Source organism: Pezoporus wallicus, unplaced genomic scaffold (assembly GCF_028554395.1).
Source record: "Pezoporus wallicus isolate ANWC-B61680 ecotype Strahan unplaced genomic scaffold, APGP_CSIRO_Pwel_v1 contig_7344, whole genome shotgun sequence".
Classification (NCBI taxonomy): Eukaryota; Metazoa; Chordata; class Aves; order Psittaciformes; family Psittacidae; genus Pezoporus; species Pezoporus wallicus.
In genome coordinates, this window is record NW_026640533.1 from 352486 (window position 1) to 378638 (window position 26153).

The 26153-nt window shown below is 44.1% G+C and overlaps 2 protein-coding genes across 15 annotated transcripts in view; both read right to left on the bottom strand.

Moving 5' to 3' along the window:
* Positions 1-26153, bottom strand: part of NRG1 (neuregulin 1) — a 458712-nt gene that overhangs the window by 83413 nt on the left and 349146 nt on the right. For 3 of the 14 annotated variants that reach the window (XM_057419351.1, XM_057419350.1, XM_057419357.1), the window contains exon 1: positions 17744-18535. The exons of 10 other annotated variants lie outside the window; for them this stretch is intronic. In XM_057419351.1, coding sequence (XP_057275334.1) covers positions 17744-18371 — 628 coding nt within the window. In that variant the 5' untranslated portion in view covers positions 18372-18535. Of the gene's footprint in view, positions 1-17743; positions 18536-18854; positions 18966-26153 lie in introns of those variants that run through there. One more of the 14 variants, XM_057419347.1, reaches the window with a different exon arrangement.
* On the bottom strand, positions 18732-19146 carry LOC130604649 (uncharacterized). Its single transcript, XM_057419359.1, has one exon. The coding sequence runs from the start codon at positions 18972-18974 to the stop codon at positions 18813-18815; it is 162 nt and encodes a 53-aa protein (XP_057275342.1). The 5' UTR covers positions 18975-19146; the 3' UTR covers positions 18732-18812.

The window sequence follows — 26153 nt, forward strand, 5'->3', positions numbered from 1 at the left end:
TAAAAGCCTAGCAGTCAGGCCTAAAACTGACTGCTTCATTAATCAAGCATAATTCACACATGCACCGTACTGTAGAAGTAGGTATGAAAAAGATCAGTATGCCTTCTCCTTCCTGATTTTGACTCTTATGACAGATCAGCCCACTGCCATACCCACCAATTCATCTGAAACATTAAAAATAGCCTGCAGCATGTTTCCTTTCTGCCCAATCTGGATGCAAAACAGATGTGTTGCATGGCAGAGCATCATTTTGGCTGCTTGTAGTCTGTAAGCCAAATGGTTCTCTGTTGTTTGGTATCTAAGAGGTGTGCACCATTTTGCCTTATGCCTTACACACCACAGTGCTCCACAAAACATGCAACCTTGGCCAGTAACACAAGATAGCAAGAAGTCTCAGATCTGCTGTTTCCCTGCCTTACTAGGAGTCAACTACTCCTCTTTCATTTATGTGAAAGTACTTGGAGTGCAGGATGGATACAAGTTGTGACCTGAGAAGGTGCAAAGGCCAGGAAAACATATAAGAATTGTACAGAACTAGCACATCTTGACCAAGAGAATTTAAATGTGTTGGTGTGGTCAGACTTCAAAGAAGGATTGTGGTCCTGAACAACAGCCAACCAAGTGTACAGCCCTGCATTTGTACCCTAGCACCAGTCTTCACCTAAAGGGCTGCATGTCATTTGCTGTTCTAGCATCCCTGGGTTACCACGTGAACCCATCATTCGCCTCTTGCAATGTTTGCTCTGGAAGATGGGCTAACAGCAAAAGTGTGCCATGAATGAGATGCTGTGCAGCATGTGGGGCTGGGCACATGGGAGCACAACGCAGGGCTCTGTGCCATACTCCTTAGGGACAGGTCACGACACTCTCTCTCTTGGGGCACCCTTCCAAACCATATGCATCACTCCAGTTCTGTGCAAATCTCCATCCTGTCTCTGAGTATCTCCATGCCAGCCATGGGATTTGTAAGTGGGAGGCTACATTTTTCATACAGAAACACTTAGAAAGCGAACTCTTCAGGCCGGACTCTTGTAGATAAGACAGATGGAAAAGACACTTGTCTGTTCGTTTGCACACGCATTCCCTGAGAAGCTGGTATGCTGGGTTCATATGTCTGGTTTCTTGTCTACCCAGTGGACCACTGGAGAAAAGCCTCACAGAGCAAGGACAAAGCAGAACTTGATCTCACATTTCTAGAGCCATGCCAAAATCCCTTAACCTCTCCACCACCGCTGGTGCTAGGCCAGTGAAGCACGGAACTGCCAGGCAGGAGAAGGCTGCTGATTTTCGGATATTGTGCATTGTCCAAAAGAAATAAGTAAGATTCCTCCCTGTTAAAGTGCACAAGGACCATGCTGAGGCTCTTGCCCCTGCAGTATGCATCATGTGTTCTGCTTCCAGTAACTTCCCTACTGTTTCAAGCTAGATGCTTTCCAGAAGACTTTTTTCATTTTAAAGTGAGATTCGAAGAGTTGTCATTGTGTCCTGCCCTCACTGTGAAGCAGCAGAATAATTTGGGCCTGAATAATAGCAGAATAATTTGGTGGCTGAAAACATGTTTTGAGTCTTCTGTAAACGGCATCACAGCAGAGGTGATCTCAGACATAAAGAGGATACAGCTCCCTGGGATGTCCCAGCGACTGGTCACATCCTGAGTTTGGTACAGGAGATACCATCACATGCAAACCTTCATTTGACCTTCCTCCTCAGATAGATACAATTCTGGCAGTGACCCAATCCCATGCATTTGTGCTCTATACAAAGCCGTCTACACGTAACAAACCCTGTATTAACATTGCCATTTTCCACTCTAAAGCAACGGCATTAACCTATTCAAGAGCTGATTTCATGCAGGACACTGAAAATAAAGCACATCTAATGTAATCAATCTTGCGTTTCTAGCTGAGGCGGAGGTTAGGTTGCTTTTTGCTAACAAAAGCAGCTATACAGAACCAATATGTATTGCATCCTTGCTGCAGAGAAAAGCAAACTGGCAGGAGAAGAAAGGATTGTTCCTGGCATCATTTCCCCACCTACACAGCAGAAGGCAGAGCTGTTTCAAGCCAAGCAATTATCCTCAATTTATTACAGTAATGACAATAGAGAAGGGCAAAGCTACAAAATCTTTCTGAACAGGGCTGACCAGCAAGGTGGGTGGTTCCTGCCAAAGATACTGCACTCAGACCTATGAGTTTCCCATGGGTATTGAGAAAGTGCTTACATCCCTTTCCCTCACTCAAGGGTCTGACTTTTGCCTGGTGAGCTTGAGCCATCCCTGCACTACATACCCATCAGATGCCTGCACCCTTCCCAAGCAGTGTTGTTGGATCTGCCCTTCCTTGTGGCCACAGGGCTGGCACCTGATGTAGAGGCAGACCCTTCACAGCTCCTCTTCCTCCTCACCACAGCACTCCTCTGTCTGGCAGAGCATGGGCTCCTGTCTCCCCTGGCCCAAGAAGGAGAGATGCACTGACTTTTGCCCCAGGGGTAAATCCCCTGGCCAGAGACATAGGAGGTAATGGCATGAATGTCATTCCTGCAACTTGGCTTTGTGCAAGTCGAGGCTGTTAAATTTAATGGGGTCCTGTGAATGGCTGAGGAACTGAGGTCTGGAAACATGCTATACACTGGGCAGTAAAAAACAGCAATGGGAGCAGACAGTGTTCAAAATTACCAGCTGTTTTTTGTATATTTATGCACAAAAATTGAAACTAGCAAAGATTTGGAAAGAAGCAATCAGTCTCTATTAAAAAACAAACAAACAAAACCAGAAAGCAGAAACAAACAAACAGGCCCTGCAGCTACTTGAGGTTCAGCCAAAGGGTGAACAAGTAGTCTTCGACATTCAAAGCTCTAAACTCTGGGAAATGGGACCCCCAGACTTTGGCTAAATTGTCAGTTGTCAAATGTCAATGAAGTGCAACATTGCTATGTTTTGTTTTTCTGAAGGAACCCGTTAGCTAACAGTGTATTATATTCAATGAAGCAATGACACAAAAACAGCCTAACTTGAAATGCCAGGAACTGATTTTGTTTATGTTTATTTCATTTTAGCAATAAGTGCTGGAAACAAATATCTTCTAACAGTGAAGATGTATTGTCTTCCTATGTATATTAAACAATATTTCTTATCGCAAACTGGAAAAAAAAAATCCCTGGCATTGAAGGATTCTGAAATATTTTTTCCTTTGTTTCCTTTGTATCTTTATGCAACCGTATTTACTACCCTTTATTTGTGACTTTCATGTCCTTTCTTTCTGGATTGTCATTAATATATGCTACCTTTTAAAGAGAGGGCAGCTGCTTCTCAGGCTGTGGGACTTCATCTGCTGCTGCAACAGGTTTTCTCTGTAATACTGGGTAAATTACAGAGGCCTCTGTAAGAAGAGCTGTTGGCACTCAGGGCTATGAATTCACCCAAGCAAGGCAAAACACTTGTAAACTGTCACCTACCATGTTATTATTGACTCATGCTCTGTAAAACAGGGCTGGTGAGAGTATATCCTTAGTTATCTCCCAGGCACGTAAAGCATGCGAGCGCAGGCTGCTGTCAGAATGTGTGCTGTTGAGGGATGTTATTGGAAGATCACTCAGTTGTGGTTCTCTTCGTCTCATGCCATGCAGTGTGGGGTCCTGCAGGACACTTTGCTGATGTCAGCAGCAATACTGCAAACCTCACAGCACCAGTCCCATGGCAGAGCAGGCTAACAGAGTGAAAAAATCATCTCTACGTCCTTCTCTACTTGCAGGTCTGGATATTCTCTCCTGCTACCCTGACGCTTTCAAAGGAGAAGATGAAGTACACTCCATAACACAGCTTTGCGCAGTTCAGCTCAGGAATATCTCCCCCAGTCTCAGAACAAGCTCCTCAGGATCTCAATACTGTTCAGCATGCAGGCCAAAGCATGCACCGCAGTGACATTTCAATCACAGACACCATTTGCCCCTCAGACTGAAGCCCATTAACTGCTAAACTGGCTACTTCCCGGTGCTCAGCTGAAGGAAGCACTTTGTTGGGAGTATAATCAATCTCACCACAAAACTCTGGCTGGTACTCTCTCAGGTGATTAAAGAGTCACACGGGAGAAAAATGACACAATTCAAAGGCTGCTCTTAACGCAGCTAGGACATGAAAAATGAAAAGTGTCACTATATTACTTAGGTTCCCTTACATCACCACCCCCAAAAAGGAACCATGAAGGGCAGCCTCTCCGTGATGGACTCATGCATAATTCAAAACATGAGCTGCCTTCAGGAGCAGATCTCTGGGTTCAAGTCTGCTAGAATGCCAAGCAGCACAAGCTGGAAGGCGTCTCAAACAATGAAAAGGGTGGATCATTAACAGTGAGAGAAAATGAAGCACAGGAATGACTGAGGTTAAGATCACACATAGGAAGTCACAAATGGACAAAATTAAAAGCTGTGTTAGCAAGTGAACATCCCCAGAAGCTCAAGCTCTCATATGTTTACAGATATCTCTAGATTTGTCGTCCTTCTGCTACACAGTCTTCTTATGCTTTACAAACAATCATAGTATCAGCTCCCCACAAGAATGGAACTTAATGCTCTTCAAATTAGCAGAATTTAAAGCAGAATTAATGCTAGATTTCAAATGGTCATTCCAAGATTTCAAGTGATTATGACAAAGTTTCTTCTGTTTTTACATGCAAGAACAGAGGGTCGAGCTGCAGCTGGAAAGGTAGACAGCATTTTCAATCCTGAACTCACTTCAAGTAAAACAAAGGTCATTGTACCTGAACTACCCCTTAGTTTTCAGTGAAAAGTAGAGTCAGGGCGTAGGTAAAGAGCAGTTTCAAGTAATTTTTGTAAACATAAAGAATTCTGCATTCACGTAAAGTCACTAGAGGGTGGGATTTGAATTTACTGAAGCTTGATGAGATCTCTTGATGAGATTGTGATATGAATCAGTCACCTTGGGGTAGCAAGTTATTGTGGTACAGTCGGTGACATTACTAGTTGGGACAGGTATTCTTCCCATGCAGTTGGTGGAGGTCAGTTAACACCTAAAGTATTCCAGCAGTTGAACTGGCTTATTCTTTAAAAAATGGTGGTTGATTCTAGCTCGACTAGTCCATTTTCATCTTGCTCTCACATGATGAAGTTTTTCCTTGCCAGATCTGAACACCCCAAGTTTTGTCTTACCTGTCATTACACAAAAGCCATAGTCAAGTTATTTATGTGATCTTTCTCTACCAACTGACATTTCTAAGTCTTCCTCTGCAGGGGCAGTAATTACATGACTTGAACAATATTTACATGCTGTGTGTTTTTAAAGCTTTGTCAGTGTTTCCGTTAAATTTTCATTTTGGATTAATTATCAGGAGTATTTTGTCACTATGTTATCACCACTTGTAAAACAGCGTAACATAAGAAAATTAATATAGGAATGAATAGTAAGTTAACATCAGACAGTAGCACTGGTATACTCATTTGTTAAAATCAGTGTGTGGTAGCATTCTGAAAGTATCATTAAGAGCCCTGAGAAGACATTACAGATGATCGGCAAAAGCGAAAGCAAAGCATAACCAGATATTACTCGGTGACTTGGGGAACCTGCCAGATATCTGTCAGGGACAGGTCAATTTAGATATGAAATTCTTCTTTGAACACTTGCATATTCACATGCTGTACTCACTGGATGTAAGTCCCTATCAGGAAGCATCAGAGGGTACATTTATGTTTTCTTTGTCTTCAGCTGCCTCCCCTTGCGAGCTTCAGCCCATCCAAGTGGCTTGAGGGAACTGATTCCTCTGATTCCTCTGAAGTAAATGTGCTTCCTGAGCTTGTACCAGTTATCTGAATACACTTATAGAACGTGCCTCTCTCATCCTTCCTCCAGATTTGGAGAAAGAGGAATTGCACACACGAAACAAGCGATTAGCAACAACTAGGAAAATTACCCGGTTGCTTGAAAAATTGCTTATCTGAGAGATCTCCATGAATCTCTATAGCTTGGAGCTAGCAAGCAACAGAGAAGTTGCCAACCATGATCTTGAACCTTCCCATAGTAAAAAAAAAACCAGTGTATTTGTTGGCTTTACTGACCAGATGCAATTTTAGATAGTAAAAGGGGTATGTCGAGGTATATTTCTGTTAACTGATTTTGAAGAAAAGACTCTGTGTGCTAATGCGTTTATTGGCTTTCTGATCCTGAAACACAGCATTTCTTTACTCACAAACAGAATACATACACAGCTGTATGTCCCCAAAATTACATAGCTGAAGGAGTTTGCAGAATGTTACTGATACCATTAATAGTCTGTTAATGCCATCAGTAAAACAGCGTCATCAAAAAGTAGTGTGGGCTGACTAACCTCCACAAGGCAATGACTGGAGAGCACTGAGGATTTCTAACAAGGTAACAGGAGGGAGTTCAATGACAGAGAGACACTCTGCAGTGTTTGCTGCACTGGTTTGCTACACGCAGTGGCTCCAGCCCTCAGGAAGAGAGGGAGAAGAGCACGTACATGGATCTCAGCATCAGTGAGGAGCCCATTCTCAGCATGGCTGGATGGAAAGAGGATTTGCCCTGCAGAAGTTCCCTTAGAAATGCCGTGTGGTCAAGAATGGATGATTCGATTCATAGTCTAGTCCCTTAATCAGGAGAAGACCAGTCAGTCTCGCCTCCATGCCTGGCAAAATCTTGGAGCAGATTCTCCTGGAAGGCATGCTAAGGCACATGAAAAACAACAAGATGCTTGGTGACAGCCAGCATGGCTTCACTAAGGGGAAATCCTGCCTGACCAATTTGGTGGCCTTCTGTGATGGGGCTACAGAACTGATGGACAGGGGTAGAGCAGTTGACATCATCTACCTGGACTTGTGCAAAGCGTTCAACACTGTCCCGCACGCCATCCTTGTCTCTAAATTGGAGAGACATCAATTTGATAGGTGGGCCACTCGGCGGATAAAGAACTGGCAGGATGGCTGCATGCAAAGAGTTGTGGTCAGTGGCTCAATGTCTGGCTGGAGACCAGTAATGAGTGGTGTCCCTGAGGGATTGGTGTTGGGACCAGTCTTGTTCAACATCTTTGTCGCTGACATGGACAGTGGGATTGAGTGTGCCCTCAGCAAGTTTGCCAATGACACCAAGCTGTGTGGTTCGGTTGATACACTGGAGGGAAGGAATGCCATCCAGAGGGAGCTTGACATGCTTGTGAGGTGGGCTGATGCCAACCTCATGAAGTTTAACCATGACAAGTGCAGGGTCCTACACCTGGGTTGAAGCAATCCCAGGCACAGCTACAGGTTGGGCAGAGAAGAGATTCAGAGCAGCCCTGTGAAGAAGGACTTGGGGGTGTTGGTCAATGAGAAAATGAACATGAGCCGGCTTCATGTTCACAGCCCAGAAAGCCAACCGTATCCTGGGCTGCATTAAAAGGAGCATGACCAGCAGGTCGAAGGAGGTGTTCCTGCCCCTCTACTCTGCTCTTGTGGGACCTCACTTGTAGTATTGTGTGCAGTTCTGGTGTCCTTAACATTAAAAGGACATGGAACTGTTGGAACAAGTCCAGAGGAGGGCCACGAGGATGATCAGGGGGCTGGAGCACCTCCCATATGAAGATAGGCTGAGAAAGTTGGGGCTGTTCAGCCTGGAGAAGAGAAGGCTGCGTGGAGACCTCATAGCAGCCTTCCAGTATCTGAAGGGGACCTATAAGGATGCTGGGGAGAGATTATTCATTAAGGACTATAGTGATAGGACAAGGGGTAATGGGTTAAAACTTAAACAGGGGAAGTTTAGACTGAATACAAGGAAGAAGTTCTTTACTGTGAGAGTGGTGAGGCACTGGAATGGGTTGCCCAGGGAAGCTGTGAATGCTCCATCCCTGGCAGTGTTCAAGGCCAGGTTGGACAGAGCCTTGGGTGACATGGTTTAGTAGGAAGTTTCCCTGCCCATGGCAGGGAGGTTGGAACTTGATGATCTTAAGGTCCTTTCCAACCCTAACCATTCTGTGATTTCTATGATTCTACAAAAAGCTGCTTTGGGTTCTTCTGGAAGTCCCAGGCAGATTGCAGGTACCTGTGATACTGGGGAAGAGATTCTTCCTGCTTTCTTCAAGTCAAGAAATGACTGGACCTCTCCTGCTCTCCTATGCAGATATAACCACTTCTCCCAGTTTCTCTGTTTAATGATGCTCTTTTCTTGCAAGTATGAGCTCAAGTCTCTTCAAGCCCCTCTATCAACACAGCAGGAAGCCCTTTTCACTCCTCTTATCCTGTGCTCTTTAATTCTTAAAATCATAACAATGTGCTTACTAGTTTGTTCCCTGACCAATTCAATAGATGCAGAACTGATCATTCTTCCACTCCTCTACAGTCATCTTTCTCACCCTGATACACTTCATTTCCGTTGCAAAGCCTGTATTACTTTCACACTGCTAACCATCCTGCTGAGCCCAAGAAAAGGTATCTCGAAAATATAAAAATGTCTTGAAAATCCCAGCTAAGTTGGAATATTAGCCATTATGACTTTCTTGATAAGATCATGCTCCTTAATTCCCACGCCTTGTGATAGCAAAAGATGCTTGGCTTGGGCATCACAGAAGCTTATCAGTCTAACTCTGTGCAGCAGACCTCCTGTAGGACAGAAACTCAAAGAATCCATCACGTAATTGTCTTTAAGCTGAAGGGGCAATGCATAAACACCAAAATCCTTCTCTCCCACAAATCCACATACTCTGGGGCTGTTTATGTTTTTGGAAGGAAGAATCATACGTTGGAGGAGCTGAGACAGTCAACTGAATGAAGGACAAACTGGTGCGGTGGTCCTTGGGCCAGCAATACGAGAAGTGGGAAAAACGGGAAAGGTCGATGGGAAGCAGGGCACAGAGGGAGAAATCTTTGAAAGCATGAGCAGAAATGAGGAGAATAAGAGAGATCCTGCACAGTTAAAACCATTGAGCTGGCCTCCTGTTCACCCAAGCACTAATGCTGAGAGCATTTTTCAGAGCAGGACAGAACCAGCTGAGGAATGAGAGAGCTCATTCTTAATAAAATGCACACTGCATTGCCAAGCCAGGGCAATTTTTATCTGCTCTTCCCTTAACTGGCTCTTAAGATTGTAATTCCACTCCAGTAAAAGGCAGCATGTGACCCTGAGGGTCAAGAAGCAGGACAGTGAGGACCCTTATATGTGTGAGAGTTGGGTCTTCTACTCTGACTGGACATTATTACTGATTTACTGCTTAAAATATTAAAGAGACGCTGGTGCTACTTCATGCATCTTAAGTGTTTCTGAGTAGTGACCAAGACACTGAACAGATTTTGCTGTCCTTCATTGGGATTTTGGACAGTCAATGTGTAAGTATCCTATCAAAATTACAGCTCTATTTATCTGAAAACTAAGAAAGTGTGAAGGAGAATGAAATAATTCAAGGACTGAAACCAATTCTCTCCATAGTGAGAATTATGGAGCTCAGCCTGCCTGTTCTGTCAAAAAGGCTTATCCAAAGCTGAGCTGATTATAGTGTATATGCACCTTTATGAGGGGAAAATACATGGAACGGAAGAGCTCTTTAATCTAGGAGAGAATGGTGTAAATGAATGAACGGCCAGAATGAAAACACATATTTTCAAAGTCAAAGTAAGCTAGAATAAGGGAAAAGGCAAACACTATCTTGGTCTCAGACTTCACACTACAACCAGTGGGGGTCTGAAAGATACCTTAGTCAGGAAGATGCTCCATGTCAGGTAGATCATGGACCAGCACATCTCGATGCTCATGCCAGTGAAAATTCAGGCCCCATAATTCAAGCAGAAAAACTAAATTAATTATCGAGGTTAATTTAATATAGTGAAAAACATAAGCTTCTTTTCTCGAGATCCAGTTCCAGCAACCTTACACTGGCTTCCAGTTACCACCTTAGAAGATTCAAGGCACCTTTTGTGAGCTTGGAGTCTTTTCTTCTTTGCATAAGAGAAAGGTTTTTGAACAAGCTTGATACTCTTTTTTTTTTCTCCTTTGATCTGTCTAATCACATGAATTAATTGACTGTTCAAAACTGTAAAATTCAAATCTCTTTCAGGAATTCCATAGAAATACTGAGCTATGTCACAAATCACGCTTCAGATGATAGTTTCAAATACTCCCCCAGTGCCATGTGACTACCACCCCAGTATTGATTTCCTTTCATCTCAAAAACTGAAGCAATATTCATTGCCAAAATAAAAAGCTGTCTGAGTTACGAGAACACACTGCCAGCAAGTTCCAAGTTGAAGCATAGATATGAAAAAGAAAAAGTGGGGGGAGAGGTAGTGAAAGTGTATGTAAGAAAGCTGAATACACTCCGCAAGAACATATATATTAAAATAAGTCTTTCATAATAAAACACTGCAGGAGCAAAGCTAATAAATGTTTGCCACAACACCTCTGATCTTGTCCAGAGCTTGAAGGACCTTGCCTCTGGTCTAGCTTAGCAGAGTGGCAGCCAAGCCATGTCCCACTGGATTTGGCCCTGCCCAGTTTTCACCAGCTAAAACCTTCCCTTTTGTCTCAGTGACAAAGACTCTAGTGGTCATGAGGGAGGTGGATGAGAGACAGGATGAGATAGGACAGAGTGTAAATAAGCAGGCATCATGTTGCCTCAAAACACTGCACAGGTATTTCTCCCTTGCTGCTTTCAAGAGCTCCCTAATTGCCTAACAGTGGTCATGCTCAGGCTCCTGAGTTTAATGTGTACCTCCTACTGAGTCTGGTACTTCACATAACATTTTAACACGAAAGATCAAGATGTGATTCACCATGTGCTCTCTTTCCACAAAACTGGGATTCCTGCAATATAAATAGTAAAGGTAGCCAGTGTGCCTACTATAAAGCAATCTACAAAAAGGCAGTGCCTGCTCCTCTTGGTGCTATGCCTTGGGAAGCCCTTAGCAGGAGATACTCTAAAACCGCCTACCCATCTCCAAAGCTGCTTGCTATGACTCAGTCCTTCCTTGATTTCATGTGGTCTGAACATGACCTGAAGCAGAAAGTCTGCTGTCTTTGCTTATTACGTTGTAACAAAAAAGACATGTTGGGGTCCAAAGAGATCTGAATTCCCCAAAGAAAACAATTCTTTCAATCAGAGAAAGCCTTTTCTCCTAACACTGCCCCACCCTAGGTGAAGCAGGCTTTTTCCTTTCAGAATTCTTTCACTACCTGCCGTGGCATCTTGCAGGGCTGTCTGCCCTTTTGTGACAGAGAGCCAGAGCAGTCTCTGCCCAGGTACTGTCTGCAGTAGATTGGCATCACATGTGCTCTCCCTGAACCAGCTGCCTCATTGCATTGCTATTGATTCTGAGTTGGATTTCTGCAGCAAATCTATTGCATTTCCATTAGCAAGACTGCAAATGATGAAAACGCTCACTTATATCATTCCAGCTCTGCATCACAATTAACCTGCTACTTAGCCTCCAGCAAGACAAATTCTGCCTTCTCATCTGATGCTGAAAAAGTCCCTCAAGATTTCTCTGTACCCAAAAAGTTAGGCACTACAAATCTGAGGTGGACTGCTATGCAAGTTAATTTTCAGTACGTGAACTGGAAATACAACATTTAACTTAAAAGTACCATAGATACTGAAGGAGGATAATTTCAGTCCCCTGCAGTGGCAATCCAAATCATGGGTTTTGTTATGACATCAATTATTAATCATCTTTGCTTAGAAACTTACGGTGCAGTACAGTTCCAGAAGTCATTTTAAATAAAGAAATAATGGCTGTATACTCCATGTAGCTCTTGCATTTTATATACACACATATACATATGCATATAAAGGAGGGTGAGCATGCAGAAGTTCCATATAGCTTGAATACATGACTTATTCTCCATGAAGTTTGCAAAGTAAAATGAAGGTTTTAAAAATAAATGAAAATGCAGACTGTTATTTTGCACTGAGAAATTCAGGCTGTTATTAGGAGAAAATACGTGGGGAAACTTGGCTTTTGCTCCATCATGTTCTGAGCACAAAAGAAAAACCACACCCATGGAGTAGTTCTGAGAGCCATGAATTTGGGGTGCTTGCCCAAGAGAAAGAAACACAGGACTGATCAGTCCTCTGCATGTTAAATATGAGAACAGTTTCTATGCAAGCAATGAATGTTAAAAAGGGGGGATGGTAGAGATACAGAAAGAAACAAAACAAGACATTTGTCTGAAAAAATTCTGCTTGTTTGGGGCATTTTAAAGACAGCGTGACTAACCGTGCTGGGGAGATGAAGTCTCAGTTATCACTTTAGAAGGCTTAATGGACCTGAACTCCCTAAGAATTGCTGCATCTTATGCATCTCATTGCATCAGTCCCAATCTTGCTTTACTCTGAGTATTCCTGCCACAAGTATATACATCTATGAGACACCATGACCTTTGGGACAGCAGAGAAGGAAGTGTTTCAGGGAAATACAGACTTGCTGGCTCAGTACAGTGGCACTTGCTTTATTGCTGCTTGTTAATGGAGGCCCAGTTGTGTCTCCAGGGCCTACTGAGATCAGCATCTCTCTATTACACTCTTCAGTTAGGCTCAGAACTTGTCTGGTATCTTAACCGTGATTAATTATAACTTCCCTGTGACCAAACATTGTTAATTCACGGGGCATGTCAAAGAAAAGTCATGGCTTTCAAAATGAATCTTCACACTGTATAGCAGACATTTAGGTTAGAAACCGAATTGCAAGGTTAGTCTCCCTGTAGACTCATTGGAGAAAGAGTTACGCCTGCTAGAGTCACACTGGGAATTGCTTGAGGGAGGTCCCTTCCTTTATGGTGAATAGGAAGCTGAAGGCTGCCTAGCTTCCTAATGTAGGCACTTAAGGCAGGTGTCTGAAGCTAATCAACATCAAAACTGTATTAGAAATGGAGCAACATCTTCTTTAAGGTGCTCTCCTCCTGCATCTTCAAGCTTTGGGGATAATGCAGCCTCCTTTGTGATGCTGCCCTGCATAATAACAGTGAGTGTACAAAAGGCTGATAAAGCCTGTACTGTATCATCTCTGCTGTCCCCTCCTGTTAGTAGTTTCCTGCAGCTCTCCAAAAAATCCCTAACCTTGACAGCTTCAGAGGCTGCCAGGCATGGACTCAAACCTATGGCGCTCTGATGGGGATTTCAACTGCAAAGAATGCATCAGAATTAGACATGTAAAAAAAAAAAAAAGAACAAACACTGTGTGCAGCTGCTGTGAACAAACCCTTTCTAGCCATAAATCAAAGCCTTAGCTGGGCTGCAACAACTATAACTGAAGGGAAAGGCTCCCTCCAGCCTCCTGCAGAAGTGAAATACAGACCTTCACAAACCACTGAGTACAGGAGAAAGGATGTCAAATGCAGAGCTGAGAAAGAACAAGAGGAGGTGAAAGAGCCAGACAGAAATTGCAAGGAATATTTACAGTATGATACCAAAACAAGAGACAGGTTAGTTTTCTTTCCATTTTCCTCATACCTAGCACTAAAAAGACAGATGAAATTCAGTCATAACGACTGGATAACTTTGGAGGTGAGGTAAGACCACTTCTTAGGTAAACACCCACTACCAGTCCTCAGAGGCACTCTTTCAATGCTTTTTCCATGGAGGATGAGAAAGCAGCAACCCTTGCTGATGCTGGCCCAGCACATCTGAAGAGGCTGCAGAAATCAGAAACACGAGAAGGGAGCAGTCCCAGTCAGGGATGGCTGACAGCAGTGCACAATCCTTTCTCTGCTTTCCCATGTTTTCCAGGTGAGGGCCTGCACTGATGAGGTAGAAGGGAGCCCTGCCTGACCCAAGGGGAATGCACAAGTCTGTTGCTACACTCACCCTCGAGTGTCTTACGGCCAGCACAACTCTGTAGGCACAGAGGTAGGGAGATGGAGATGTGCCTGTTGGTCATCCACTGGCCAACAGCATGCCATGAGGCATGCAGCTGGCCCAGAAGCACATGGCACACAGGGTGGTCAGGCCCGGCTAGCTCAATTGGTAGAGCATGAAACTTGACTGCATAATTTGTGGTACGGAGGACGATGGTTGAAGTATAAATAGGGGGAGGGAAAGAAGGAGGGGAGTGAGTGAACAAGTTGCCTGACTGGGTTTAAACCATGACATCAGGGAAGCCAAGAGCAGAAAAGACAGAGGAGCAGCATGGATGTGCCACCAGGGAGATGGCATCCTCTGAACCCTGCTCCCTGCCAGGCTTTTTGCTCTGGAGTTTCTCCCGGAGAAACCCACTTCAGCAGTGTTTGTGTTGTGGTCTTTCTCCTGCCCTGCCTCTCCTGTGCCCTGCGGCACTTCACCAAGTCAGGAGAGTTGTGATCCCAAAGCCAAGGGCTCAGGCACCTCTGCTTCAGGGCAGAGCCAAAATGCGGGAGTGCAGCACTCCTTTGGCAGAGCTGTCACTCTGCAATGGCAACCCCACATGGACCTTGGTGGGTGATGTTGGGAGAAATCTGCTTAAATGGAAAGAACAGGCAGTGGGAAGACCTTTAAAGGGAGTGGCTGGTATGCAGATGTAGAGATACAGTTATTACAGAAACACAGTTTTGACAGTACTACAGAGGCACATCTATTATCAGCCTGGGTAAAGGGTGGAACTGAATTTAAAACTGATGGTGTAGGAAGAAGTAAAATTTAGCTCCTAAACTGTGTTAGCACTTTTGCAATCTCCATGTCTTCTCGGATGGAGGGAGATTGTAGGTTAGTGCTTACTATTATATCCCACTTGTAATGAAATCTTCTCTGATGTGATTATGGTAAGATTGACAAGCTCCCTAAATATGGGAATGCTTTAAAACATTCACCTTTCCTTTCTATTTCAGCAAAGGCGAAATGATACTACAATATAAAACCTAAACGAAACAGAAACTAAGAGATTATTTCTTTATCAATAAAGGGCAAATTATAATAATAGTAGTGAGACCAGTCTTCTATCTAATGCACCAGACACAATTACTAGGATTGTCTCTCTTCTGCTTTCCCTCCCTGGCTTCAGGAGAAAGAAGAATCAATTAGCTCTTTGCAGACTATGACCTTGACAGATACAGCTTTAAGGGGAATATGCTGAGTAAGACAGAAAAGAGAGGAGAAGAAAAGGATTTGGAAACTCATGGAAGGGCTTGGTTCAGAAACGATACATCAGCCACGGAATATGAGTCGTGTCAGTTCTTTTTTATTTCTGCACTGGAAAAAAAAAAAAGTCAGCACAAAAGGGGCTTTCTGGGAACAAGTTATCTCACCTTGCCTGAAATGGAAAAAAAGGACACTGAGAGGCAAAAGAAGGGACAATTCAGTTTGCAGATGCTGCTTTCCAAGCCATCTCTCTCAGAGTTTTATAGCTGTCAAAGACATTCATAAAAAAAAAAATTTATCACAGATGCAATCTGTCAACTTCTCCAACAAATCTTGCTCTACATAAAACACAATGATGTGTTTGAAAAACAGCTGTTTCAGAACCCCCAAGACAGTGCTTTTAGAGCTGTCCAAAAAGTTCTTTTCATGCCTCTTTGAATTCTTAGGCATATCTTCTGCAGTATACTTTTCCAGCTGTATTTTCTTATTTTTCTTTGCAGGCAATTGCAGCTCCATGCCATAGTCAGAATTATGTGCCATAGTTGGAATAAATACTGTCCACACAACCTTCTCTCTCAGATTAACCTAAACTTGACCTGCTGTCAGTTCTTCCTCTCCTTTCAGTCTGTTGCTATCTGGAAGTCTATGATGCCTTAAAACACATTTATCCTAAGAAAATTAAGGCAACAAACAAACAAACAAAATTAAGGTAAAAAAACAAACAAACAAACAAACAAAAAACAAACAAAAAAACCCAAACAAACCCCAAAACAATTCAATTCCATCACCTAATTTCTAGGCAACAATTTATTTCCCAGATGTGAGTATATCTGAATGTACATAATGGCTTTTTGTCAGTGACTGCTCCAAAGAATCTCTTTTTCACCCACTCCCCTTCATTTACTTCAGAGAAAAAGTTAGCATTTTATTGATAAAGGCTTGCCTTACATGTAGAAATTAAAGAGGATGAGGGTTGTCCTGGCATAACTATCTTTTGGTTACTTTTCCCTGTCACAGGAGAGAGGCCATTTTGACTGAATGGTGGTCCCTGGTTACTTTATGAAGTAGAAAGTGCTGTCATATCTTTAATGTCATGATTTCCACTACAAAAAGAAAAAAATAATTCTGCATCAATGACGAAAAAAAAATAAATCACATAGTATAATTCTATATAACTGCAAAGGTGTTTAAGTGTCCCAATAATTCAAGTAATGTCTGACGTACTACAACAAAGCCCCCTATCACTGAAATCCACAGCAGTATTTCTCTAGTAGACTGTTTCCATCAGACAAATTACTTTTAATCCAAAAGGCTGGTTGTCATCCATTATCTAAGCAAAAGGCAGAAGGGCTTCTACTGGAATACTCAGAATTTTCTTTCAGTGATTCTGGAATTGCAGTTCAGGACTGCCTGTGCTGAAAGGACCTCCACTGAAATCACTGTAGTTGCACTCATTTTCATCTGCAAAGTGGCTGGTCCTAAATGTTACATCTATCCCATTCACCATGTATCTATACTGAGTCCAGTCCTGGTGGGGCTAAACTTAGTAGCAAACTTCTGGTCATTTCAGGGTTCCAGGGTGATGTCCAGTATATACGACCTATAATGTGGCCATCCTGCAGCTTTACAGAGAAGGTATGAGGGAGAATAAATGAGATGGGGGCCTGCATGGAAATTTGCAAGGAACACAATGCTCATCAGGTTCACTGCAGCTTTTCAAAAGAAACCTCAGCCTTGTGCTCTTAGCACAAGGGCACTGCCTTCTCTTTCTACCAGGGTTGCGCAATTTTACACAGCCCAGGAATTGCTGGCTTGATCTGCTCTGGATTTAATGGGTTAAAATTATGAATGTTAGAGAAATTACACTTCAGCAATGCAGTATTTGGAGGCTTTCTGATTGCTACTGAGAAAATAATACAGGTACCCTGGATATTTTTTGCTTTAAGGATGAGCAAATACTAATTTGAAAACTGACCTCCTGCACTGGTAAGAATGCTTTCCTGAAACGCCCCACAAAAGTCAATGAGGCAATGCCTAAGAAACAGGTTCAATGAGCATCAGCTCCTAGAGGAGGGGAAGGATGCAGAGAAATGTGTGCTATGCTTTTAAAGGGAAGGGAGAGATCATAAGGTAGCTGCTAAATTAATAATTCCCGGTCTCTAACTGCTTCAGATACGCTGTTGCTCTTTCCTACTGTTCTCCCTGAGTGTTTCAGGAGGATGATAAGGGTGTTTGCCAGCAACAGACTTCAGGAAGGAGGTAGCAGAAGTGCTCTGCAGACAAGTAGAAGAAAATGAACACACATGGAAGATCCAACATGGGACGCAAAACAAATTTATAAGAAAAATATATTGATAGACCATGTGGAATAGTCATCAAATAAACCCTTGAAGTAAATCACATACTCTCCTACCAGTGGATGCAGAGAAGAGGGTGGTACTGGCACTTTACAAAGGTCTCAAATGAAGCCCTCTTCAGTTGCCATGCACACCTCGGAACTAAGTTCAGAGACCCTTGGGTGCTCTCCTGAGTAGGTAACCCTGCTATACTTGTCCTAGCACATTTAAGTTTTCATGCCAATCACGTCCCCCCTCAAGGACAGCTGCAGAACTGTTAAGTGCCTTTTTTTATTCTTTTTTCTTTTCTTTTTTTTTGTTTTGTTTTGGTTTTGGAAGATAAAAACAAATAAATACATAACTTCTACTTACAAAGTTTTGGAGCAGTTTGGAGATTGGTTTCTGTTGCTTGCGCCTGAGACGTTGTGGTAGGCTCCAGGGCGTGTGGTGACAGCGAAGGTGCAGCAGAGGACAACAACCCAACATCTAGGATGCGGTTATACAGAGAAGGCTGGAGGAACGGTTTGGAGGGCACAAACGAGCTGTCATTTTGCACTGTCACTTCAGCCTTGCTCTTGGGGCTAGGTACGGGGAAGGGTGAGGCATACACCTCCGAAGGCACCCAGGCAGACAGAGCTGTAGGATCCACAGCGCTCTTTGGGTCTTGTCCTATCCTCCCAGGGTCAAGGTGGGTAGGAGAGTCATACTCAAAAATCTTGTCCACAAAGACCCACTTGAGGCCAGCAATGCAGAGGCAAAGGCTGAGCAGGCAAGCCAGGATAGGGGCGATGCAGATCTTTTCAGAGTTGAGGCAGCCCTTCAGTCGCTCTGCCTCCAGGCACACACAGCAGGTCGCGGCAAGGCCTGCTATTCCCTGGACCCTCCTGTCCTCTCTTTGGGTCCCCGGCATGTTCTCCTCAGCCGGGAGCCCGTTGAGGGACGCATCAGGGCTCAGCTGAGCTGAGGGGCTGGGGAAAGTGTCGGCAGCTACTTCAGACATGTTTAAGCATCAGCTCTCACACAGCTCACCTCCAAAAGGCCTTAACTCTATCACAGTCCATTACTATGAGACAGACAAAAAGAGATGTAATAGTCACAGTGCTCTGCAGAAATCACAGAGTGGGAGTCAATAAAAGGTCCAAGCTCAGCAACATCATCCAAACTGGGAGAGGAGTAACACGCAGGAAAAAAGAGACACACACACCCCTGCCCCCGAACCCTCTGTCGCTCTCTCTGCCTCTCCGAAGCAAGACTAGCTTTGCAATTACTGAGCTCCTGTTTGCTGGCCACTTCTATAATTCCTTAAATACCTCTCAAGCAATTCCAGCTCTTCTGCAGGAGGGAAGAAACATCCCCCCAGAAGCAAGCACAACAAAACAAAACAAGGTGAAGGAGGGTCAAGAGAGAAAGAAAGCCACGAACATTGAACAAATTGAGCAAATTAAGTGAACCAGTAGCCCAGAGCGAAAGGCAAGACTCTCACCTTGAGCATCTGAGGCTGGTATCTGCTTAGACGAGGAAAACAATTGTCATGCGGTAGAAGGAGCAAAAGCAAAATCTGTAACAACGGCGGCAGCGGCAGAAGTGACAGTAGCAGCAGCATCCTGTCGTGTTACAGCAGAGGCTGAAAGAGGCTGAATCATTACAGAGCAGCAGGTGCTCGCTGTCTGAGCATCACTGCAAACAATATCATTACACAGAGGTTTGAAAGGAAGAGCGATGCCAAGACGGTGGTAACTCCCTTTCTCTCCCCTCCCTCTTTGTCCTTCTTGAGCTCTCATTCACTTTCCTCCTTCCCCCCCGCCCCACTCCCCCAGCCCCCTCGCAGCCTGTTTCCCTGATGTAGACTTGCTCCTTCCTCCCCTACCCCACCCCCCGCCCTCTGCAGGGCTGGTCTGAGGGAAATCAGTACACCCGGCAACGCAGGACTGTCAGTGACTTCCTATTTTATCCAATTAGGAGGAATAAAGGCCATCAAATCAAAGGGAGGGAGCGTGCAGGAGTTGCGCGCCCGCCGCTGCCTCTCTCCCCCGCCGAGGTGGCGGCCATCGGTGACACACACGGTACTGCGGCCCGAGTCAGGCTCCGCGATGGACTGGGCTCTCTCAGCCGGATACCCGATCTCTCCCAGGGGGAAGACAGCTTTCCAGCGGCAGTTTCTCCCTGCCTGACACCTAGAGACAGCTTCTCCTTCCAAGCACCTAAGTTTTGTTTGCTAGGAATGATGCTGGGATGCATCTTAGGTCAAGCAGAGAGGGAAAAACCCCAAACCCAAAGCATTCCAGCCTCTGACAAATTTGCAGTTAACTTATTATAGAGGTCTGTGTATTTTTTTTTATAGTCCATTTTTGGAATCCCCTTTTCCAAACCCATCAAAGTCTTCACACTAAAGCCAGCTCCTGAACATACTTTTCAAGAGCTTGCATGCTGCCAGCATATGTTCTCACTCCCCAGTAGATGGGGGGGGGGGGGGGGGAGGGAAGGGGAGGGAATCAAGTAATTTTATTATTAACAAGATTTCTGCTTTGTTCTTAAATTTGTCTGTTATTCCTGACCTCTACCAATACCTAGCACTAATTTCCACCAGTGCAGTGTAATACTAGGGTAAATCAACAGTCCAGTTAACATAATAAAAGATTAGTATCAGCTGTATTCCCAGTCTCTTTTGTCTTCCACAGAAAAGTAACAACACAGACATACGTGTAAAAGGAGAGGGGCTTTAAACCCAATTTCTAGTTCCTTGGACTTTGTGAAAACATTTGCATTAAGGAATTGGCAGCATAAATCCCCCTTTCTCCTTAGTATAAAGGGCTGGAGGATGCGTAAGGAAACAAATAAAGTGCTACAAATTGCCCTGAACTCATTTTTGCTGCTACCTTAGTCAGGCATCCAAAAGATAGTTTCCTTAGTACTTACACATTTTTGGTAGTGACAGAAAAGACATCTGTCTCTACCCATCTCCTCTCTCTGTCTCCAACTCCCCCACTCCCCCTTACTCCCTCCGTCCCTTTCATGAGAAAATTAGTAACATTTGCTAAAGAAAAGTTTCTCAAAATCTCAATGAATCCCATAGAGTTTTCATGGATTGTCACGTCAAGGACTAATTGTTGGATGTCTGATCACAAAGCTTCCTGTGAGGCTGTGGTAGCCAACTGAAGTAATCATGATGCTACTACATGCAAGTGCCTGGAGAATTCACCTTAAAGCAGAGCCAGTGATAACCCTCTCTGGAAGAATGTAAGGAGATAAATCATCATACAATCTAGTCTACACTACCACTGAAATGTCTGGTCCTCAGGTTAATGATGTGAGCAGTAACCTTAGAGAGAACAAACAGCTTGCATTGCATATTTACATACATGGCTCCTCTTACTACAAAGCATATGTGCTCCTTAGCTGGTAATATTCTGCAAGAGTGCAGCCTCTTTCAAGTATCTCAAAACCTATTTCAAACAGCAATAACAACACAGCCACTGTAGAAATGGTAACACCACAGCAGTATAGCCGTGACAGCTGTGGTGGTCTGTGGGTACAAGTAAGCGAGGTTTCTAGGGAAAGAACGTATCTTTTACTAGATTAACTGATAAATCCGTGAAAATCAGGCGTACTTTCACACACACAAGTTGCTCCTCAGGCGTGAAGCTGAAGAATCACTCTTCAAAGCAGAGTGCAAGCTGAGAACCAGCTGGGAATACTCTCTTCATTGCACAGATGAGATACCGCTTGTGTTTGGCATGAATTTTTGAAAAAGCCTTGCCTTCTTTATCCATGTCTAATTTTTCAACCTTCCTATTTCCAGTAAGGCAATTTTTCCCTACTGATGCTGCTCTATGCTTCTATTTGACCTGACTACATCTTCCCTGCACTGGCATTATAGGCAAACTACCTGTATTCAGGTCCTCCGCGATCTCCACTATAACTCAACGTTTAACTACACTCCTTCAAATTATGTTTCTCCTTTGCTCACATCTTTCTGGTGCTGAGGTGAACAGAAATGCACGTGGAGATCTTGCACCTTTCTTACGAGGTTTGCTATGAAATTGAAGTAATCCTGCATAAGGCTACGCAGCTGGATGGAGAGGCAGATTGTTAGGGTTCAGACCACAGCCACCTCTGCGTCTCCTGTCCGGGGACCCCGGAAAGACACCTTTCCAGCAGGGCTCCCTGCATGTGGGAACACTGATCCCCCCCGCCTCCTCACCCTGCAGCCTCGCAGGGACCAGGGAAAGGGTCTTTCCTGCCCACCCCAGCCTTCCTGGCTAAACGGAGCTCCTGCTACCTCCCTTGCTCTTTAAGGGGCCCTTTCTCAGCCCGCGCCGGCTCCTCCCGGCCGGCAACCACCCTCACCCTCCGCAGCCGCTGCGTGGCTGGCTCCCGGCCAGGCTGCAGTACCCTCCGCCGCGTCAGGTCCCTTCCCCCGCCGCGCAGGCTGCGGGCTCCAGCACCGCGCAGGATAGAGGTCTGCTCACACCTCCTCCTCGCCTCCCCTCACCAGGACACCCTGCAGAGATGCCTCGCCCCCAGCCCTTCTGCAGTCGCCCTGCCTTCGGAGGGGCCTGGCGGCTCCGGGCGCTCCCCGGCCAACACTGAGAGAAAGGCACTGCTGAATCATCGGCCAGGCTGCTTCCCTGGCCCCGCTCCGAAGGTAGCCACAACCAGAGGCATCACGGAGCCTGTCCGCAGTGCTGCAGCCCGGTACTGCACGGGGCTGGCTCCTGAGGGACCTTTTGGACAAAAATACAACTCCACGATCTTTACCGCATCTAGGCTGGTAGGGAAACACGCTGCCTTTCGTGCCAGCTCTCGTAGCTGTGGTAGAGCCTGATGGTCTCTCACGCGACTGTAAGCTGAAGGTACAGCTTGCTGATTTTGGGGGTTCTTTCTGCTACACCCCATCCCTACGGCAAAGCAGAAATACTTTCCTGCAGCTTTTCGAGCCTTTTACATTTCTGTGGTTACCTGCTGGCACTGGCATACTGTGCTTTAACATGGGGTCTTGCCCAGGTTGAAGGAAAAGAGCGACTCGGAAAAGAGCGACTCAGGAAAGAGCTAAGAGCTGGTTAACAGAAAGGGAGGCTGTGGCAGCAAAGGAGACAGATGGTGACCTTGGAGGTAACAAAGTTTTACTAGTGTAGACCATTGGTAGGCAATGTAGAAGGATAAGGAAGGAAATTACTTGCCTGTTTGTAATTTGGTTAGGTCCTTGTGCAAGGATTTGTTTCTGCTTATTATGTGGCTTGGGTCTCTTCAGCTTAGAGGCAGAAGTAGTGTGATTCTACACTAATGAGGCTAATCTGTGACTGAGATTTGGACTCTTGCCATATGTAAGTGACAGGTTGAAACTCAGAGTCTTACCAAACTGTAATTCTATTTTGTGAAGTGTTTTTTGAAGAATCAAGTGTTATTTTGCTAAATTCCACTCCCAAAACACTCAAGGAGGGACACAAAGCCATAGTCAGCATTAACCTCCAGTCTGTGATGAGGATGAGCAAGCTGGCAACATCCTATAAATCAGAGCAGCAAGCACCATTTAACTCAGATGAACTTTTGGTCATGCCATAGTCAGACCCAAACTTGTTGGAGGTTTTGGAAATTAGGTTTGGTGAGTCATTCTCATGGAAGCCACTGGATTTCCAATATGCATCTGCTTTAAATAAAGTCCCAGTAGCCCACACAAAGATTCTGTAAGAATTATATACTTTCTTGCAACTACTGGGACATTAGGAAAGTAAAGTATGTCTTCATAAGTGGTTATTCACAGCTCTGCTGGATCACAGCTTAAGAAAGGATGCTTAGAAGACCACACATCAGTGCAGGGCAAATGATCTTTCCACAAATTACTCCTTTCCTTTAAGACCATGCCAATTCTTCAGAAAGAAGCAAGCAGCAATATGTGGTATCAGCTGCTCCATCATGTGTTTGATGGCGCTCCCTTTTTCCTATACATTGAGAAATTAAAAGCATTGTAACCAAGAAGCTAAAAAAAAAACAAAAAAAGTGCATGTTCATTAGCAAAAGATTGATGAAGATAAAAGGATCTCTTCTTATTGATTGCAGGCACTTTCTTCAAATTAAATAAGTGCACTATTTAAAGATTGGGGGTGGTGGCGGTAGTGACCCAAAGCAAGTGAGCAGGCCCAATAAGAAACATCACTGCCAGCAGTCATGTTATAGGAAGAGTGGGCTATCCACATGGTGCAAGCAATTCATTTATTCCTCCCTTCAGTGCTTCGCCAACCTTCCCTTCTTAATTCATCTCCCTTGGATTGATGCCAGCACTTTCTCCCTTTGAGTCCTTCCCAAAGCCCTCACTAAAAAATTCATCTCCCAGCTCACAGAAGAAAACTTCATTTTGCTTCTATACTGGTCCTGCCAGTGGAACTGCAAATGTTAAAATGGGACAGGCTGTCACTCATACATGCATTTTTTTACCTGTTGGAAAGCAAAGAGACTACATGCATTAGTGCTATTTGCATGTCTCTGCCCATTCCCACCACCTTCTTCACCTTAATTTTTTTAAGCCCCCTGGCCATTTGCAGCCATGTGTGTCTGAGGAGGAGTAACATCAAGCCTGTAAGAAAATGAGCTGTAAAAATATGGACCCTTAAGCACATATGCAGCCTTAGACATGAGACTAAATATGCCAATGGGAGCAAAAACATTAGTGTTCTTAATTCATTTGATATAACAGGGCTGCTGTGGGAAGACCCCCTACCCTCAATAGCACAGGAAACAGGGACATGAAGAGGCTGTACCCAAAGCATCTCCATACCCTAAAGCCAAAAACTGCTACACTGGAATTATTGCACTGCCCATATAGATGTGTCAGAAGCAGGTCCTCACACTAGTACATTTCTTGGAAATGTCTGGAGCACAGAATACAAACTTCAGTGCTTGTGAAAACATTTAGGAGAGCTCATGTTGCCACTGTGGCAACATTTGATGTATTGACATTAGATGTGCACATTTACACCAGGCATTTACACTAGGAACAAGCTTTCTGTAAGCCCAACAGCTGTGGCTTCTAGAAGCAGGGTTTTGAAAAAACAACACAACTACACTGGCCATTTCAAGAGTTGTTTATACATTAAATAGCTACAGACAGGAGTTGAAACTGAAAACTGCCATGAAATGGGCTGTTATTTCAAGGGAACCAAGAGGTTTCCCAAGTCTTTTCATCTTCAAGTGAAATGTGAGACACTTGAGTTTCTTTCATCCTAATCAAAAGCAGAGCTAGTGGCACTACACGAGACACAGCAATCCAACATCAAACCACGAATGTCAGGGGTTTTCATCAGTGACACTGACTCATTCCGCCTGCCTCTGCGAAGTCACAAAACTGGGGTGAACCCTGCCACTGTTCAGGCTAATGATAATTAGCACTGCCATGTGGTGAAGGAGCATTTAAGAGATGCAAAGATATGTAATGTGCTCATCTAGGCTCTTCTCCCTGAGAGCAGAAGCAGCAGAAGAAAGACCATGTGCAGTTTTCAGTTTCTTATTTTTTTAATGAATGGCTGTCTGTTTGTCTGTCTATCTATCTATCTATCTATCTATCTATCTATCTATCTATCTATCTATCTATCTATTTCAGATTTGGAACCACTTTAGCCTGTCACTGGAGTCTCCAGCAGATGTGTTTGGGGCAGTTCCAATTATTTATTTGCAGAGTGCAGCAGTGAGCTGGGGCAGCATTGTAGTCACAGGGCTTAGGCTTGCTCATTAACTCCCACCCACCCTGGTGTGCAAACACAGCTGCACGCCTGCATTTGAGCCACTTTATTCAGATGGAATAAATCCTTGTGGGTGTTCATGGGACAGTGGCAGTACTGCTGCTTTGCACACGTGCACCTATGCAGGATTCTGTGCTTGCCGACCTTTGTATCCACAGTGCTGCTGCTGCTAGGGAGTCACTGGACACTGATAATTTGAGTAAAGATCCTGAAATCCCTGAATCAAGGAATTATTCCTCCCCTATTGACCCCTGGTTAATAAAGTACTTAAACATGCATGGAGTTAAACAAGTGGTGAAATGCCTTCCTGATCAGAGATGGGCTACATCATATATCTAAGTGCCTTTTTGAATTAGAGCCTAATTCAGAGCTGAAAAGGTATTTTGGAGTGTAGTACTGTGGTTTCATGATAAACAGTTTGGCAGCTATATCATCCTTTCTCCCCTCTCTCCTTCATTTTGGTCCCTCTGTTACCTTACACACTAATTCAAAAACAGAAACATTGTTCATGTGGCCAGGCTCTCAACTGGATCACAGAAATGATTTCTGACTTAAAAATAATTTATTGTAAGATTTTTTTTTATTTATTTTTTTTTAATAGGTAAGTTTGCCAACTCATTACTAGCCTGGCCCCATAAACATTTTATGCTGGAAAAATGGGGACAGGGCCATGCTTCAGAGGACAGAAGTTCCTTGACCTCATCTTCTCACCAAAGGCTTTGCATAGTGAAACCATGACTCAAAGCCCTTCCTGAATGTAGGCTTAACTTAGTCAGAAGCTCCTAGAAGATCCCATCAAGATGCCCATTATTCTAAAAATATTGACTCTACTTACTACACTTTTATTTTGTTTTGTAAAAACAGAACTATTTTTGCACCTCCATAGATTCCCAACTGTTGCTGTTTAAAACTTGAAGCATGAAATGTTATTTCACCTTAACGTGTCTCAAAATTTCAATTACACGTTGACTTTTTCGTAGAGTAACTCTCTAGAATACGTATATTCGATAATTTTGTTAACTGAAAATCAAAAGGAAAGAAGTCAAAGA

What these genes read in the sequence shown, in the direction of transcription:
- LOC130604649 (XM_057419359.1), bottom strand. Translation starts at nt 18,974, where the DNA reads ATGCTGCTGCTACTGTCACTTCTGCCGCTGCCGCCGTTGTTACAGATT.